The sequence below is a fragment of the Phascolarctos cinereus genome, unplaced genomic scaffold (genome assembly GCF_003287225.1).
Source record: "Phascolarctos cinereus isolate Bilbo 61053 unplaced genomic scaffold, phaCin_HiC Scaffold_2;HRSCAF=192, whole genome shotgun sequence".
Classification (NCBI taxonomy): domain Eukaryota; kingdom Metazoa; phylum Chordata; class Mammalia; order Diprotodontia; family Phascolarctidae; genus Phascolarctos; species Phascolarctos cinereus.
In genome coordinates, this window is record NW_027555625.1 from 247,649,571 (window position 1) to 247,666,191 (window position 16,621).

Genomic DNA, 16,621 nt, shown 5'->3' on the forward strand with positions numbered 1-16,621 from the left:
GCCTGCTAAGGGGAGACGTTGTCCTGGCCCCACTCACCTTGTCCCCATCTGCTTCAAGTCTGATATAGGGTGGTCCCTGCCTTGGCCCTAGGTGAAAGATGAGTCCAAGTGCTGCCCGGGGACGCACCTCCAGCACCAGCTCCAGGTCTGGCCCCCACACCTCGGGGAGATCTGTGGGATATGGAGTGGAGTTGGTCAGGAAGCTCTCCTGATGCCTCCAATCCCAACCTTATCCAGGGCCCAAATAAAGCCAAAAGAAAGAGGAAAATTCACAGACCCAACGTTACAGTTCCCCCTTCTGCAGCAAAGAATAATCCCTTCTCCAGGGTCCCAGTGTAACATGGTATCACTCCATGGAGCTGCGTTGGGGTCTCCAGAGGCTGTCCATTCAGCTTCAGGTTCCTCATGCATCCTTTAAAGCTTGTGCCAGCTGCTTCCTGGAGGAAAGGTTTGTGTGACTTATAAGAGCTTGAGGGGCTGGGCTGGGTCACAAAAGGGGATGGATGGGCAGTAGAGGGGAGGAAGAAGGAAGATGGGGTGTTCATGAGGAAAAGGGTTAAACCGAGATGGTGATGGGGCCCGTCTCTTACTGGGAGATGAGTCCAGCTCTGGCCAGAGGGGACGCCACCCACATAGATTGGTCCATGGCCCAGCAATGCCCTCCGGTAGGCACGAGGCCCTTCACTGCTCTGAGCCCGAAGCCCATCGATCACCAGCTGAACTCGATTCTGCTCTTGGCTGAAAAAGACCTGAGAAGGAGGGCATGAAATGACTATCCTCAAATCTTTCCTCATATTCCAGGGGAAGCCAAGTCGAGGACCAGATCTGGACATATTACAGCCACATGGGCTTTAGCCTCATGCATCCTCATCCCAACTCTCAGACTGGTCATCTGAGCTGATATTACATCTGAGAATCTCATGACATTGGGTGCCAGACTGCAGATGACTCAGAAGAAAAAGAGAGGACAGGAAGTGGAGGCATCTCATGTAGACAGATTTCTCAAGGAGTTTAGCCAAGAAAGAAAGGAGGGGGAAAAAGTCATCATTCCAGGCTCCCAGAAGGAATCTCCATTTTTTCCCAATTCTCATGTTTGTTTCAGCTACTCTGATTCTAATCCAACTTGACTCAGTTTTCCTCTGGTGGGTAGGAGGAGAATGGCGTTTGGGAACACTTTTGCACTCCTGTGCACCTTACCGTATGCCAGCCTCCTGGCTTGTATCGCTCCTGGCTACGGACTCGTAAAGGTTTTCCGTGGCCTCCAGCCTGGAGGACAAAGCGGCCATGACTGAGGTAGAGGACCAGGAAGGGGCTTCCCGACTTTACAGTTGGCACAGCCAGAAGTAGCCCACGAGGTGAGCGAAGCTGGACATCCATAGAGAAGTGGGTCCTGGGTGAGATATGGCCCAGAAAACATGGTGTCAGATTTAGGAACGCTTGCTTCTTTTGACACACCTAGCCTCCCCACCCTGGAACTTCATGAGTGAGATGATGCTTACCGATCCTGGAAAGAGGATGGGATGTGAGCAAACTCCAGACGGCTGGCAGGAGAAGCCCCAAACTGGTAGGCATTGCTGATGGTTTTGGGATGGGTGGGAAACTGGCAAGCAGAGTCTGGGGGCATCCCTTGGTCATGGAGAGCAGCCTGGGGGACAGAGGATTGGAGGTGATGAGGCAGGAGAGAGCAGAAAGACAGGTGCCTTCTGTTCCACCCAGCGGTTCTGTCGCTCCCAGATCTTCCTCCCTACTCTCAACTAGCCATCAGCAAGCAGCGCCAACCTTGGGTTTCCTTCGGAACTTCCTTGGTGATGCCCTGAGTTGGAGTGGTCCATCTGGGGGAGTGCAGCCTGTGGTCACGTTGACATTCTGGATATTCTGCTGCAGGTCGACAACACGCTGGGCCTCTGATACCCTGGGGACCAAGTGCAGCTGTGTCACAGAACGCTCTGGGGATGCTGACACTCAGCCTCCCTGCTCCCCCAGTGGGTAAGCCTCCAGCCAGGCCTGTAATTAGGTCAGCAATCTCCTGGGCTCAAGGTGTGGGGGTCCCTGGCCTTGCCCCTCTCTCTTTACAACTCACCGCCGGACAAAGACATTGCTGATACAGCCAGTCAGGTTTTGGAAGGCACCAGACTCAGGCAGCCCCCCAAGGAGGAAGCGAGGAGGACCCTCGGCTGCAGCCTGACGACGAGACCGGCCCCCCTGGTGCTCTGCACCTTCAAGTCGATCATCCACATACAGCCAGACCCTGGGAGGAGAAAAGCCCTTGTAAGGAGGGGAATTTCTCATAGCCTCAGGGTCCTTCCTCCATGATACCATTTCAACAACACCCCCAATTTCCATCCACAAGGACTTGTCCAAGGAGGATGGGTCCCTCCCCAAACCTGACACAGTAAATTCTCCTACACATGGGGACCCTCTTAGTTAAACTGAAATCCAGAATGTAGCAGAGCACAAGGCCCCGCACACAGTGGGCACTCAAGAAATGTGTGTTGAATGAATTAGTAATTAACAGAACAAAAGTAAAGCGGCAAATATGCTGCAACATAATATACATAATATATACTAAGTTCAAAGGGAAATATTGGATAGCTCAGACGTACCACTGTACCTCTTAACAACAGGAGGCAATTTGGTGACTTGGAATCAGGAAGCTAAGCTCAACTCTCACCTCACCCCCTTATTAGCTGTGTGACTGTTAAGTAATTAGTTTCTCCCAATCTCAGCTTCTTCATTTTGTCAAATGGGGGTAATAACAGCTCAAACCTCACAGGGTTTGAGCATCAAATGAGATAATCTGTGTAAAGGGCTTTGCAAACCTTAAAGTAACATAAATGTTAGCTGTTTATAATAATAATAAATCCAAAATACTGTAAGGCTCTATGTCCTCATTTAGCACAGGTGCTGTCTTCAGTCCGCAGCCCTCTCTGTGTGTGAAGCAGTGGCTCCCCATATTCATCACGTGGCGGCCCACCCTCTGCTGAGGGATGAGCTGAGCTCTCTGGTTAGCTGGATGGACTCAGACAAGACTGAAGGCATCACCAGGACCATCCTTGAAACCCTTCCTAACTTGGTAGGAGGAGTTAGTGTTTGGGCCCTGCTGGCAAAGCCTTCAAGCACCAACATTTAACTCTGCACTATGATGAGGCATCAGATTGGAGAGAAAAGGGGAAGGCAGGGGAAGGAACAGAAAGGGAGGGAAAGGAAAGGGCAGAGAGGAAAGGGAAGGATTCATTAAGCGCCTAGTATTTGCCAGGCATTGTGCTAAGTGTTTTACAACTATCATCTCATTTGAGGCTGGATTTGAACTCAGGTCTCCCTGACTCCAGGCCCAGCACTATCCACTGCACCATCCAGCATGACAAGAAAACATTAGAATTCACAGGCTTTTTAGTTTGTAAGGCACTGTCATACATATGACCTTATGTGACTTTCACAGTCCGTGAGATAAATGGGGCAGGATTATTATCCCCATTTTACAGATGAGGAAATGAAGGCCACAGAGAGGCAGTGACTTGACCTCTGTCACACAGCTGGCAAGTGGCAGAGCTGGAATTTGAACACTGGGGCCTCTGGCTCCCAGTTCTAGGCTCTTTCCGCCACTCCTCCTTCTCTCTCCTTCAGTGTTGATAACTAGAGCTGAGTTCTAATTGTCAGGAAGCATGGGAGGGGGCGGGAATAGGGGTGGGGATTGAGTAATTCATAGAGCTCACCCTGTGTCATTACTGTAGATTGCAACATAGTGAGAAACCCCATCAGCATAAGCAACTCTCGTCATGACCTCTGTCCTGAGGAACTTGAGTATCACGCGGCCCTGTCTTAGCGACACCTGGAAAATACCCTCCTGGTACCATGAGGGAAACACCATATGGTCAGCAAAAGGCAGAGGGATCTTGGTACAGATACCATGAAGGGGAAGGAACATGGCAAGGAGCACATTGGGACGTCTGGCTACAGCTGGCAGACCCAGGGAAAAGGGAAGGAGAAATTACTCTCCTAGGTCACTGGCCCATCTCCCACCCACAAAAGAACTAAAGATTTGGCTTCCTGAAGGGGAGGGATAGAGGGGCTCGCATGGAAGGGGGCTCTTGCCTATCCAAGGAAATGGACAGAATGAAGCTGGAAAGATTCAGCTTAGAGTTGGAAATGGTATTATGGGAACTTGGGCACCTAAGTGATTCTGGGTTTAGGCCAGAGACTCCCAAGATGTAGGGGCATGTACCGGTGAGGCATGATAGTAGAGAAGACCGTTGTCCTGTGTGGAACGGAAGCCAAAACCTGTGTAGAAGTTTCCAGTAATAGGGGGCACATCTCTGAGGGCCAAGGTCAGGTAGCCATGCCCATGGAAGGTCATGGATCGTGTAATCTGGAATGAGAGAGGTGCATCAGAAGAAAGGTTCAGGGGCCCACTCTCTCAGGGCCCTTGTATCTCCCACCTTCAGACCCACCCCAGAGTACAGAAGTTATCTCAATGACAATGGACACATGTCCTGTACTAAACAGCTCGTGGGATCCTAGCTTGAAAGGTAGAAGAGATCTCAAAGGTCATCTAATCCAATCCCTTCATTTTATAGAGAAGGAAACTGAGGCCCAGGAAGGTTAGCAAGTGTTGGAAGTCAGATTGGAATACAGGTCCCCTTAGTCTGAAGCAAGGGCCCCCTTCCCGTGGTATCACCTTTTCCCATCTATTCTTGCTACCTCATGAGAAAGGACAGGATGACAGAAATCATCATCCCTGTTTTTCAGAGGAGAAAACTGAGGTCCAGAAGGAAATGGAACAGGAGTAAAACCCAGGTCACCTGACACCCAGTCCTAAGCTGTCAGGGGCTACATTGAAGACCAGAAGGCTGATCTGTAGCGGATCTCTTACCAGGAGGTCAGAAGTGCATCCTGAGCTGATGCCTGTTGTGTTCAGTCTCTTCAGGTCCACATATTTGCCAAGGGCTTTCAGGCCCTTTACACAGCCTCGGATTGACCCCCCAGTGGGGAACAAGGATCTTAGGCTGAGAAGAGAAGATAAGGGACTTGACAAGAGATTCTGCTCCCTTCCATGGCTTCTCACCTTTGGGATGTTGTCCCTTCCCCACCATCTCTTCAAAACCTGCCCATCCTCCCAGGCTCAGCTTGTCCGTCTCCTTTCCAGGCAGCCTTAACGGATTTCTCTAGGCCACACTGACATACCTCCCACCTCTGAACTCCTACTGCTCTGAACCTTTGCTTCTCACATGCTGGGCCTAGTTGGCTTGGCCGGGGGAGGAAGGAGGTAGATGTCTCACCTTGGAGGAAGTTGGTCTGGAGGAACTCCTCCCAGGTAATAGGAGTCAGCATTCTCCAGCATATTCTCCTCCTGCAAGCTGAAGACAGACACTCGCTCCACTCGGACCAGGACCCGCTTTCGGCCTGTCACACCCATGATGAAAATCTGGATCTGGGGTGAAGGAGAAGCAGATGAGCAGACCCTCAGGAGCCCCATTCCATCTTAAAGTCCTCATGGCCCACAGCCTTACAGGAAGCATGGCCGGGCCCAGGGGCCAAAGTCCTTGTCTCCCCATGAGGAGAACATCTGGGGGAACTTAGGGGGACCTGAGCCATTCCAGCGTCCTCATCCAGATTTCCTAGGACAGTGCAGGATATCACATGGCTGTGTTGATGAGGAAGGGTGAGAAGATGGAGAAGGAGCCAAATTACCGCTTTGTTGGACGAGGTAAGGGGTGTCAGCTCCTGTTGGGGGGTGGCAATCTGCAGCCCATGGTTGAAATCATAGTAGAGGATGAGGTGGCCTTCCTGGACAGCCAGACATACGAACTGGTCCTGAGAGAAACAGACAAGGTGAGAAGGGAGCTGGGGAGAGTGACTGCAGAGGGGAGTTAGGAGAGAATAGAGTCTAGAGAGTAGGAGAGAGAGGGGAAGGGAAGGGGGTGATAGGAAGCTGGGATGGAGGCACTGAGATACAGTGGGAAATGCTCTGACTCTGAAGTCAAGCATCTGTGTTCAAATTCCACCTTCAGGCTTGTGATCTGTGTGACTTTGGGGCAACTCACTTAATCGCTCTGTGCCTCAGTTTCCTCATATGTAAAATGAAGATGTTGGACTTGATAGACTCCCAGATCTAGATCTATGATCAATAAAGTCAGGGGGCCCAGAAGCAAGGCAGAGGTTGGGCGAAGGAGGGCCAGACCTGGTACTGGAGAAAGAAGATGATGCCAGTGTAGGAGACCAGTCTCAGTTCCTGCTCAAAGCGCTTGGTGCTGCTGATCTGACTCTCAAAGCTGATATGTGCGAAGCCCGTGCCGTCCAGGTAGGAACCATCTGTCAGCCAGGGGTCCCCCGTGGACTTAGATCTAGTCAAGGAGACAAACTTGAGATCTCTGTCCTCCCTCCAAGCTCTTACACCTTCCCAGGTATCAAAAAAGGGGATCTGAGGTAAGGGATGGAGGTGGGGGGTGGATAAGGCACGGACCTGGCACACGGTTTGTCCAAGGCCGTGTCCAGATGGAAGGTCCTCTGGAAGTTATAAAGACTGACGACCTCCTCATTCAGGGTGTCCATCTCAATGCAGCCCCGGTAACCAGGGTACTGCAGGGGCCTGGGAGGCTGAGGACACATAGGGCAAAATTAAAGACCAGGAATTAGTGGAAGACCAGGGTGCCCTGATTACATTGGAAGGGTTGGCAACTGGACTCCACCCCTAACCTATGGCAGAACATGAAAAAAGACTGCAGTAGGGTGGGCGTAGGTGAGATGCCAAGAGACTGAGGGATTTCTGCTATGAGGAAAGGTGATGGAGGAAGCCTCAGAACTTCCTTCTCTGAGGATTGTCTGCCAAGAGGCAGTGCGATGGAAGAGGTGGCCCTCCTCCTCTCTGCCTCTCAGAATCCTTTAGCTTAAAAGCCCAGCTCAATCTCCTATCTCCTCTTGGAAGCCTTCCCTGATTTCCTCCCCATCCCTTCTAACCAAGCTAAAAATGTTATCCCCCTACTCAAATTCTCTACATCATTTTGTCTGATCTGTCTTGGCCCCATCACATCCTCCCTTATCTGTACATATGTTATATTCCTTCTGGAAGAATAAAGGCTCCTTAAGAACAGGCCATCAGTTCTTAGCTCTGTATTCCCAGGGATTCGTGCCGAATTGACTTGTGTTAGTTGATTGCTTCGAGTCTAATAGAAGTCTTTATTCATTTGTACGTCACTGGTCATAGAATGGGATTTTCGTCTCCCCTCTCCTCTTACCCCATGAGGTCCTTTCCTGGGCTTACCGTGAAGTTGGAAGGGTAGCCTCCCACATAGAAGACAAAGTCTTGGGGTCTCAGGTTGAGCAGACCTTGGTCCCCAGGGTACACACTATCTCCCTTAGTCTCATGTACTGTCTGCTTCTCCACTGTGACAGACATGTGACCATACTGAAGGATCCTAAAATAGAGGAAGGAAACATGGCAGCGCTGAAGATATCTCAGTCTGTGCTCCCCTACCCCAGGCCCTGGTGTCCCCCACCATTAGCCTCTCTCCCCACCTTTTTTTCCTTTCCTTTCATTCTTATATCTTCGCCATAGAAAATTGATTGTCTCATTTCACAGCTGGGGGAAATGAGGCGAAGGGGAGGGAGGTCATATAACACAACCGGGACTGAGCTGCAGCAAGAGCTAAAGGCTAGGTCCCTGACTTCATTGCATAGTATTGCCTCCCCTCTGGAGGGACTTCTAAGGATGAGAGCCCCTTGCTTTCCTCCCCTCTGAAGGCCTAAAGGGCTGGGTATGTCCAGAAGACCGGGGGTGGGATAGAGACCTGTCGATGCTGACAGTAGCAAACTGCTCCCTGATGTCCTCATCGATGGTCAGGGTCCTGTGGGCCGCCTCCCCAAGCCGGTACACCCACTGCACCTTGTGCTCATGCAGGATCACCCCCATGTAGTCTCCAGAGGCCTGGAGGTCAGAACAAGGAAGGACGTTCAACCTGGGGCAGGAGCCACTTTCCTTCTCTCTTCCCATGGCCCCCGCCCCTTTCCCCTCCCACTATCCCTTGCCAAATGGAATTGCAGCTCTTGGTCAACACGGGGATAATAAGCTCTAGCACACAAGTCTCAGGGTTCCTTCTTGTGTGGCTGGCTCCTTCCCCTCCCACAAAACATCTACCTCACGACTGCCCATATAGAGGACAAATTGGCTGCTGCCATCCTGGCCCTGCTGTTGAGGTGGCTCTGAGCTCTGGATATAGAACTTGAGAGCTGTGTACGCAGCCAGATCCTGCAGGTCCCGGGGGGGCCGCAGCTGCACCCCTGAACGGCCATTGAACTTCATCGACACTTTCACCTGATTGAGGGAAGAGTATCCAATACCAACTGGTCAGTAGTCTGTGAAGTTTGGAAGTGATTTGGTGGCAAAGAAGGCATCACCCTTGGTGGGATGCCTAGATGAATCTGAGAAATACTTTCTGCCCTGGGGCCCATCCCTGTTCCATTCAACCCTATGCCTCCTGTCCTAATGGCAGCCCTGAATTGAGTAGGAACATTCCAGTTGAATCTCCCTAATCAGAGCAACTCTAAGGGAATAACATTGTGTAGGTGGCCTTCAGCCAGGTTTATCACACCTCCATAGCCCTTTCTACTCCAGACCCCAGGCCCCAGAGGCCAAGGGCACAGAAAGAGGACCAGGGCACAGATAATGGATAGTGTGTGAGAAGACACTCCAATTCCTCCTATTATAAGGCCCGATGGGCAGAGCTGGAACAGTTATTGACTTCATCTGGGCCCCTGGCCCTCAGATCCCTCTTACTTCCTCCCCTACCTTCTCTCACCCTCCAGTAACCTCTGTTCCTTCAATAAAATAATATGATAATATTTATATAGCCCTTTAAGGTTTTCAAAGCACTTTACATATATTATCTTACCTGATCCTCACACTAGCTTTGTGAAACAGGTTTATTATTATCCTCATTTTATAGATGAGGAAACTTGGGCTGAAATGAATTAACTGAATTGCTTAGGGGCACTCAGCTTGTAAATATGCTTTTTTATTTTATTTTATTTTATTTTTCCTGCCAGTAAATATGTAAGGCAGGGCACAAACTCAGCTCTTCCTGACTCCAAGTCCAGGGCTCTCTCCACAATGTTGACTATGTTCCAACACACACCCCCTGCCCCCTTCTCCCTGGTTCTTCTTGTACCAGGAAAGTCCTTGCTCCTTTGCCTTCCCCTGGCCCTGTCCCCCTCATCCCTCCCTGAGCAGCTACCTTGCTTGCAGCACTGCGGGCCTGGGTGATGAGCTCCCGTACACGTAAGATGCTGGTAGAGAGGGCCAGACTGGCATTCTGGCCTCTCTTGTTCTCTAGCTGGCTTAGCTTGGCCAGCAGTTGAGGCAGGGTCTTCTCTAGACTGGATACTGCAGGGGAGATGAGAACCCACAGATGAAACATCTACACTGTGAGAGCTGTGGCCAATGGGAACAAGAAGGAGGAGCTGCCCCTCACCCACCAGCTGCAGCTCTAGACACAGGCAACTGTGGACACCAATGGCCTCACTTTCTCCATCTGTATAAAGGGCAGGATCCTCCTGCCTACAGGAAGATGAAGTTACCCACTGTGGAATAAGCAAGTGAAGTGATATTATCATCAAACTGGATGTCCTGCAGGCACCTCAAATCCAGCATGTCCAAAATAGAAACTACTATCTTTTCACATACAGCCACCCTAATTATTGCTCTTTCAAATATTACTCACCTTTGTGTACTCTAAGGTCTAGTCAAATTGTCCAAGTTATTACTTATTGCTCACTTGCAAAATTAATTCTCCCATCTCATGGGCTTACCCATACCAATATATTCCTTGTTCACCTCTAGCTTTTTGAATTCCTAGTTTTCTTCAAAGTTCAGCCCAAGCCCTACCTGTTACATAAAGCTTTTCCTGATCTACCCCCAGCTGGTAGAGCCTCCCCTCCAAATTAATTTTGATTTATTTTGTGTGTATGTTGTCTCTGCAATTGAATATAACCTCCCAGCACCTAGCATACTGCTTGGCATGTCATAGGCCTTTAATAAATGCTTGCTAATTGATTCCATTTTAAACATGAAGAAATTGAGGTCCACGTTAAGTAACCTATTCAAAGTCATATAATGAGTTAAGGGTAGAACCAGCATTAAAACACAATTCTCCCTGCTCCCAGTGCCCTCACCCCACCCCTTACCCAGCCTCCTGACCTGATTTCCCAGCATCTTCCATGGCCTGGACCAGGTCTTGGTTCTTCAGGTCCCCATACTGTCCCTGCCACCGATGCAGATTCCTCTCCATGTCCCTCAGTGTGGCGCCCACCTGTGTGGCTGTGTCATTGGCTTCTGTGGCCACTGCCTTGGCACGGGCGATCTTCTCACTTGTGTCATCTAGGACAAGGAAATATTAGCTCGACACCTCAAGGACCAACGTTTCCAAATCACCCTGAAACAGAGCCTTGGCTAATGCTAAGGGGGCACCCATAATCTCTTCTTATGGGATAAGGACCATTTGTCTCAAATTGTGGATGAGGTGATTATAATACCATGGAAGTTCCTGGGTGGAGGGAGAAAGGTATGTAGACCAGAGCTGCAGAGCTCACCAAGCTTTCTAGGGGTGGAGACAGCAAATCACAGACTACATGAATCAATTCCCCACACACCTAGAGTATCTCCTATGATACTAAAGATTAGAAATAATCAAGTACAACCTGGTGGTAATGGACTGGTAGGTGATTTGGCTTTATTTGCCTAGTTACCCCAGAATCCTGGTTCTCAAGTAGTTTCATTGCATAAGTCACCTACTCGTTACCTAGGTGTGGCATGATGGCCACAGCACTGGAGTCAGGAATATGTTAGTTTAAATCCTTCCTCTGACACTAGTTATATGACCCTAGGCAAGTCACTTAACCTTGTTTTGCTTCAGTTTCCTCATTTGTAAAATGAGGAGGTTGTAATTGATTACTTCTAAGATCTCTAGCACTAAATTTATGTTCTTATGATCTTGTGATTTCCATGACCCCTATCCCCTGGGCACATGTTTTTCATTCCTTAGAAAATCCTGTGTTTTTTTTTAATATTACAGAAGTACAACACTACCGAATGGGGCATATTAATCACTGTTCTCTCTTCTAACCCCTTAATATGTGTGACTGAATACATGGAGCCCAAAGGGTGGGGAGAATGTAGGGTCCTAGAGAATGATGGGGGACACTTTGGAGCCTAGACCAGACACACCTCTGTCCATGGCTAGCATGTTCTGCACACCCTTCAGCTGGGCCACTAGCCGATCCTTCTTAGCTTTGGCTTCTTCCAGTTGAGTCTGAGAAGCTTGCAAGGTTTCTCTAATGACTGGAGGAAAAGGCCCAAGGGATCATTGTCAGCACAAAATTTAGTTCAAGCAACCCCCACTGCAGGCTGCATCCTTCTCCTCAGGGAGGCGAAGGGACTTTGCAAAACACATTGACAAAGAGGCACGCACAAGCTCATACACACACACACACACACACACACACACTCTTACACAAACATGCACATAATTCAATCAATTTCATTCAACACAAATTTTTTTAGAATTTACTATGTGCTGGGTACTGTCCCAAGATGCAAAGAATTACACAGTTCCTGCCCCTAAAGAACTTGCAGTCTACATATACAGAAACTTATAAATACACACATTGACACAGATGAAGATACACACTGATAACAGATATACATACAGCAACATAAGAACCCATGTGTAGACAAAAACATACATAGAGGAATAAATACTCAGATACAAACATAAGCTTGTTTAAAGCATATGTAGTGGAAAGAGTATGATACTGGAAATCAGGAGAGATCTAGGGTCTAATCCTGCCTCTGATATTTAGCTAGCTGTGTAACTCTGGGCAAATCATTTATTCTCTTTCAGCCTCGGTCTCCTCATCTGTGAAATGGAGATGATATCTATCCTGTAGTAGTACCTACCTAACTGGGATGTCACGAGGCTCAAAGGAGATAAATAACATATAAAGTGTTTTGCAAATTCAAAAGTGCTATATAATGTTAGTTACTCTGTTGCCAGCGATGATGATGTAGAGACACAGAAAGATAGAGACACATGCTTAGCATGATACAGGGATTTCCTCAAAACCTGGATACACAAATGCAGACACAGGTGATTATATGCAATGACATATGTTGGAACACACACACAAATACACTGTGAAGCACCTCTAAAACCTGACCTCTTTTTATCTGGGTTTGAACAAATGCAGTTCCATTTTTGCCCTAAAAGATTATCCCAGTAGATAATAACCCATAAGGCATGTGCCCCCACCTTCATCCCCCAAGTTCTATAAAGAGGATGAAGACACACAAAAGACAGACAAATATGACATGAGCATAGCTGCCCAAAGTCAGCCACATTCAGACAAAGGACTCTTTCCCTGCCTGTTCCTTCCCACCCGAAGCTGTGAAACAGCCCAGCTGGCCTCTGGCTGTCCTAACCCAAGCAGTCTCTGGCCCTGAGCTCTCACCTCCACTCAATTTTCTCTGTTGGCTGCGGACAGCTTCTTCCAGGATGCTGCTGTTCTCCCGGAGCTCCCGGGCTCGGGCACTAAGCCCTCCATGAATCACCATCTAAATACAAAGGAGGTAAGAAAAGACTTGTTCCTACCAATATATCCCTGGATCAATGGGTATGGAGGCATAGAAGACCAGATAGGAGTCAAGACACAAAGTATAACCTAGCTCTTAGTTCTTGAGGAAGAAAGAGGGGTCCAGGAGGCCCAAAGGAGCTAGTTGGGGAGAGACCTGACAGGTGACTCACCTCCCAGGTGCTGGTTGCACTGTGTAGGGCCTGGCCAGCAGCCTCCTCAGCCTTCCCCACGGCCTGAAGGATGCTGGCATATGCATTAGAGGCTTCAATGGCTCGCTGAATGAACCGATCCTGGTTGGTGTCACGAATGATACTGGGAGCAGGGATGCAGATGGGAGGTTAGGATTGAGGGTGGAGAGGGAAGGGAGAGCACTCCCCTCACATACTCACCAATGACAGCCCCACTCACACTGCCCCCTACCATGATTCTTTAACTCCCCCAACTACCTCAGCCCAGCCAATCTGATCTGACCTCTGCATGATCCACTGTCCCCATTAGTGGTGACTCCAACCCTTGTTACCTTCAAAGCCAAACCCAATGTCCACTTCCTCCAGGAAGTCACCGATGGTTTGTTCCACAATACTAGGACTGCCAAGTTCACATTCATAGAATTTAAAGCTGACAGGGGCCTTCGAGATTGTCTAATCCAGGCCCATGAGACTAAAGTCACTTGCCCAAGGTTAGTACTACTAAGTTGCAGGGCTGAGATGCAAACCCAGATCTCCCAACTTCAATTTTGTTTATGTATATATGCTGTCTCTCCTAATGGAATGTAAACTCCTTGAGGGCAAGGGCTATGTCATTTTTGTCTCTATCTCCAATGCCTAGCATAGTGCCATGGAGAGAGAGTTGACAGGAACTGGTGGCTGCTTGGCTGTGAAACATGAAGGAGAGGGAAGTGTCAAAGATAACACCAATACACTTCTCATTATATGCACCTTCCTCTCTTGACCTCAATGTATGGCTCTAAAGACCAAATGAGCTGGTGTCAGAATGCCCAGGAAAGCCTAGTGTTCTTTCCACTATACCATCTTATTCCTTATCTCTTTTCCTGAGCTGGACTATCAACTCCGTTGAGTGCAGAGGCCACATGCCTAACCATCCTGGCACCGCTTACCTCAGGGGCTTAACCAGGGCATGTCAGCTGACTCACCTGGAGAGGTTGTATGCAAGCTGGTCAAGCTCTCGGGCGTGCTCCTCAGCCCGCTCTACTATAGGAATCTTACTGCTTGCAGGAGAGAATTTCTGCATCTTCTCTGTCAGTGGGGTCCGGGCACCATCCAAGTTAGCAGCCAGACGCTCATACTCCTGGGGAAAGACAAAGCCACGTTCAAGGGTTCCTTTTAAAGACATAGCCCAGCCCAACGCTAGTCTCCTAGATCTCATCTGTGGGGATTATCTGCCTTGCCTTGCCCAACCTCTCCCCCTTTCACTAAAGTGGCTTGTTAAAGGTTGCTTGTGTTTTGCATTGAACTCAACATGCAAATGTCTATAAATGCAAAATAGCACAGAAATCCTCAGAAACAGTCTTCTTATTTGCCATCAGGAGGCTATCCATTTTCAGGATTATCTGTAATATCTCAGGTGTGGCCTCTTTGCTGAGAGTGGAGCTCGCTACTCCACAATAAGTGGTTCTGAAAGAGGTTGAGGGCCATTTGAGTCTCTGGCCTTCTTCCAAAGTGAAATGGAAATGGAGTGGTGATAGACATTTTTTGTACTATTTGTGCTAGTACAATGGGGCATGTTGGATAAAGCTGGACTCAGAGTCAAGGAGGCCTGGGGTTCAAGCCCCACCTTTCACATACACTAGCTGTGTGATCCTAAGCAAATGATTTCACTTCACACAGGTAACGTTTTCTAAGAATGTAAGCTGCTGAGCAGATGCTGAGCAGCTTTGGGAGAAGGAGTTTCTCACCATGAGTTCATTACACTAATAAAACCACAAGTCCATTCCGGACCAAAAAAATCTGTGCTAGTCCCGAGTTCCACTTGCAGTCTATCCTCAAAGCATACCATGCAAATCTATTTCAACGAACATACGTATGCAGAAAAGCAATGCAGATGTGATGTAATGGAAAGTGCTTTGGACCGAGAGTCAGGAGACTTGAGTTCTAGTCCTGGATTTGCCACTAATGCCAAGTCACTTTCCTTCCCTGGCCCTTAGTTTCCTCCTCCTCCATCTCCCAGGTCTCATCCAGCCCAATTCAATTCAACAAACATTTTTTAACCCTAACCAGGAGATGATTCACCATCTGGATGTACACCATCCTCCACCCCACCCTCTCTCACCTCCTTGGCCCTGTCCATGGTCTGCAAAAGTTCAGAGACTTGAGCTAAGGCATCCTTGGCCATGCGCAGGGTATCCCTCAGCGTTGAGTTCTCCCTCTCCAACTCCTGTATCTTTTGCTGAAGCCAGAAGGAGTCAATATCACTGAATTCATCAAGAGCTCCTGACCCTTCCCCTTCCCCTTCCTGAAGCCCATAATTACCCTGGGGGCACAGAACTGTCAGATTAGTATGAGAGAGAAATGGACATCTCATTCTGGGATGGTAAGGGAGTAGGATGAGGTTGAGCTTGTGAGCATTGGTCCCAAAGCCTAGCTCTCTTGGGCAGGAAAGTTGGGGTGGGGAGGAAGGAGAAGAGAGTAAAGGCACCAGAGCGGATGCAGAGACCTGAGCTGCAGAGTGCTCTCACCAGCCTCTCTTCTAGGTGTTCTTGGTTCCGACTGTTGAGCTCTTCAGTGAGACGAGTCTTATTGACAGCCTCATTCAAGGCATCCCGGAGGTCCATGAGTTGGGAGCTGTGCTGAGCCAACCGCTCCCGGATACTTGATGCCAAGGTCTGGCTTTCTTCCCACCGGCTGGTTAGTTGACTCTGCACTCGGTTCAGTACTGACCCAGGACAAAGAGGTCAGTGGTAGAGAAAGAGGAAAAGAAATGGTCATTTGTGGCCAAAGGATCATGGGATTTAGAGTCAGAAAGATCATCTAGTCTATTGGTTCTACAACTTTTTTGTTTCAGGACCCCTTTATACTGTTAAAAATTATTGAGAACTCCCCCCTCTCAAAAAGAGCTTTAAAAAATATAGATTATGCCTATCAGCATTTACCATTTTAAAAAGCAAAACATCTTAGCATTATTATGAGAACAGTTTTGCATTCATGGTCCATCTGAGTCTTGCAGACCCCCTAAGAGGGTCCTGGGGACCCCCAGGGGTCCGCTGGACCACACTTCACGTGTCATTGACCTAGTCTAATTTCTTCATTTTATAATTGAGGACACTAAAGTTCAGTGAAGTTAATTGACTTGACCAAGGTCACACAACATAACAAAATAAAGTCAGGTTTTGAACCCAGATATTTTGACTAGGATCCTCATGCCCAGGGAATGCTTGAGGAAATTATAGTATATGGCTGCAATGGAATATAATGCACTATAAGGAAAAAAATGAATAGGAGAAATTCAGAGAAACATGGAAAAACTTATATAAACTGATCCTGGATAAAGAAAATAAAACCAAAGGAACACCATCCACAATGATTACCCTAATGCAAATGAAAAATAACATTCAAGAGCAGCTGAATTCAGCTTAATGCAATAACAAGTAACTGCAATAACTAGTCTTGGTCCCAGAGGATGGTTGGTGCAACACACGTCTCCCTCCTCAGTAGAAGAAGGTCTACAGGTATGGATGGCTACATATGTTGCCATACATGTCAATCAGTCTTGTTCTACTGGTTTTTTTTTTGCTTTGAATGATGGGTGAATGAGGGGAACAGTATATACTGAAAATATACTGAGACTATTAGGTGGCACAGTGGATAGTGCTGGATGCAGAATCAGGAAGATGTGAGCTCAAATCCAGCCTCATACATTTACTAGCCGTGTGACCCTGGGCAAGTCACTTAACCTATGCCTGTCTCAATTTTCTCATCTGTAAAATGGGGATAATAATAATACTTACCTCTAAGGGTTGTTGTGAGAATCAAATGAGAATATT

At 48.3% G+C, this 16,621-nt stretch overlaps 1 protein-coding gene across 1 annotated transcript in view; it reads right to left on the reverse strand.

Moving 5' to 3' along the window:
- The window catches only part of LAMA5 (laminin subunit alpha 5), a 124,018-nt gene that overhangs the window by 6,137 nt on the left and 101,260 nt on the right, over positions 1–16,621 (reverse strand). The window contains 25 exon segments of the mRNA XM_078149889.1: positions 38–171; positions 278–437; positions 591–749; positions 1,198–1,390; positions 1,500–1,645; positions 1,780–1,912; positions 2,081–2,248; positions 3,714–3,844; positions 4,223–4,366; positions 4,871–5,003; positions 5,277–5,428; positions 5,689–5,811; positions 6,179–6,341; positions 6,461–6,594; positions 7,259–7,412; positions 7,785–7,921; positions 8,132–8,308; positions 9,228–9,376; positions 10,190–10,369; positions 11,216–11,329; positions 12,499–12,601; positions 12,792–12,933; positions 13,775–13,929; positions 14,911–15,027; positions 15,317–15,513. Coding sequence (XP_078006015.1) covers positions 38–171; positions 278–437; positions 591–749; positions 1,198–1,390; positions 1,500–1,645; positions 1,780–1,912; positions 2,081–2,248; positions 3,714–3,844; positions 4,223–4,366; positions 4,871–5,003; positions 5,277–5,428; positions 5,689–5,811; positions 6,179–6,341; positions 6,461–6,594; positions 7,259–7,412; positions 7,785–7,921; positions 8,132–8,308; positions 9,228–9,376; positions 10,190–10,369; positions 11,216–11,329; positions 12,499–12,601; positions 12,792–12,933; positions 13,775–13,929; positions 14,911–15,027; positions 15,317–15,513 — 3,698 coding nt within the window.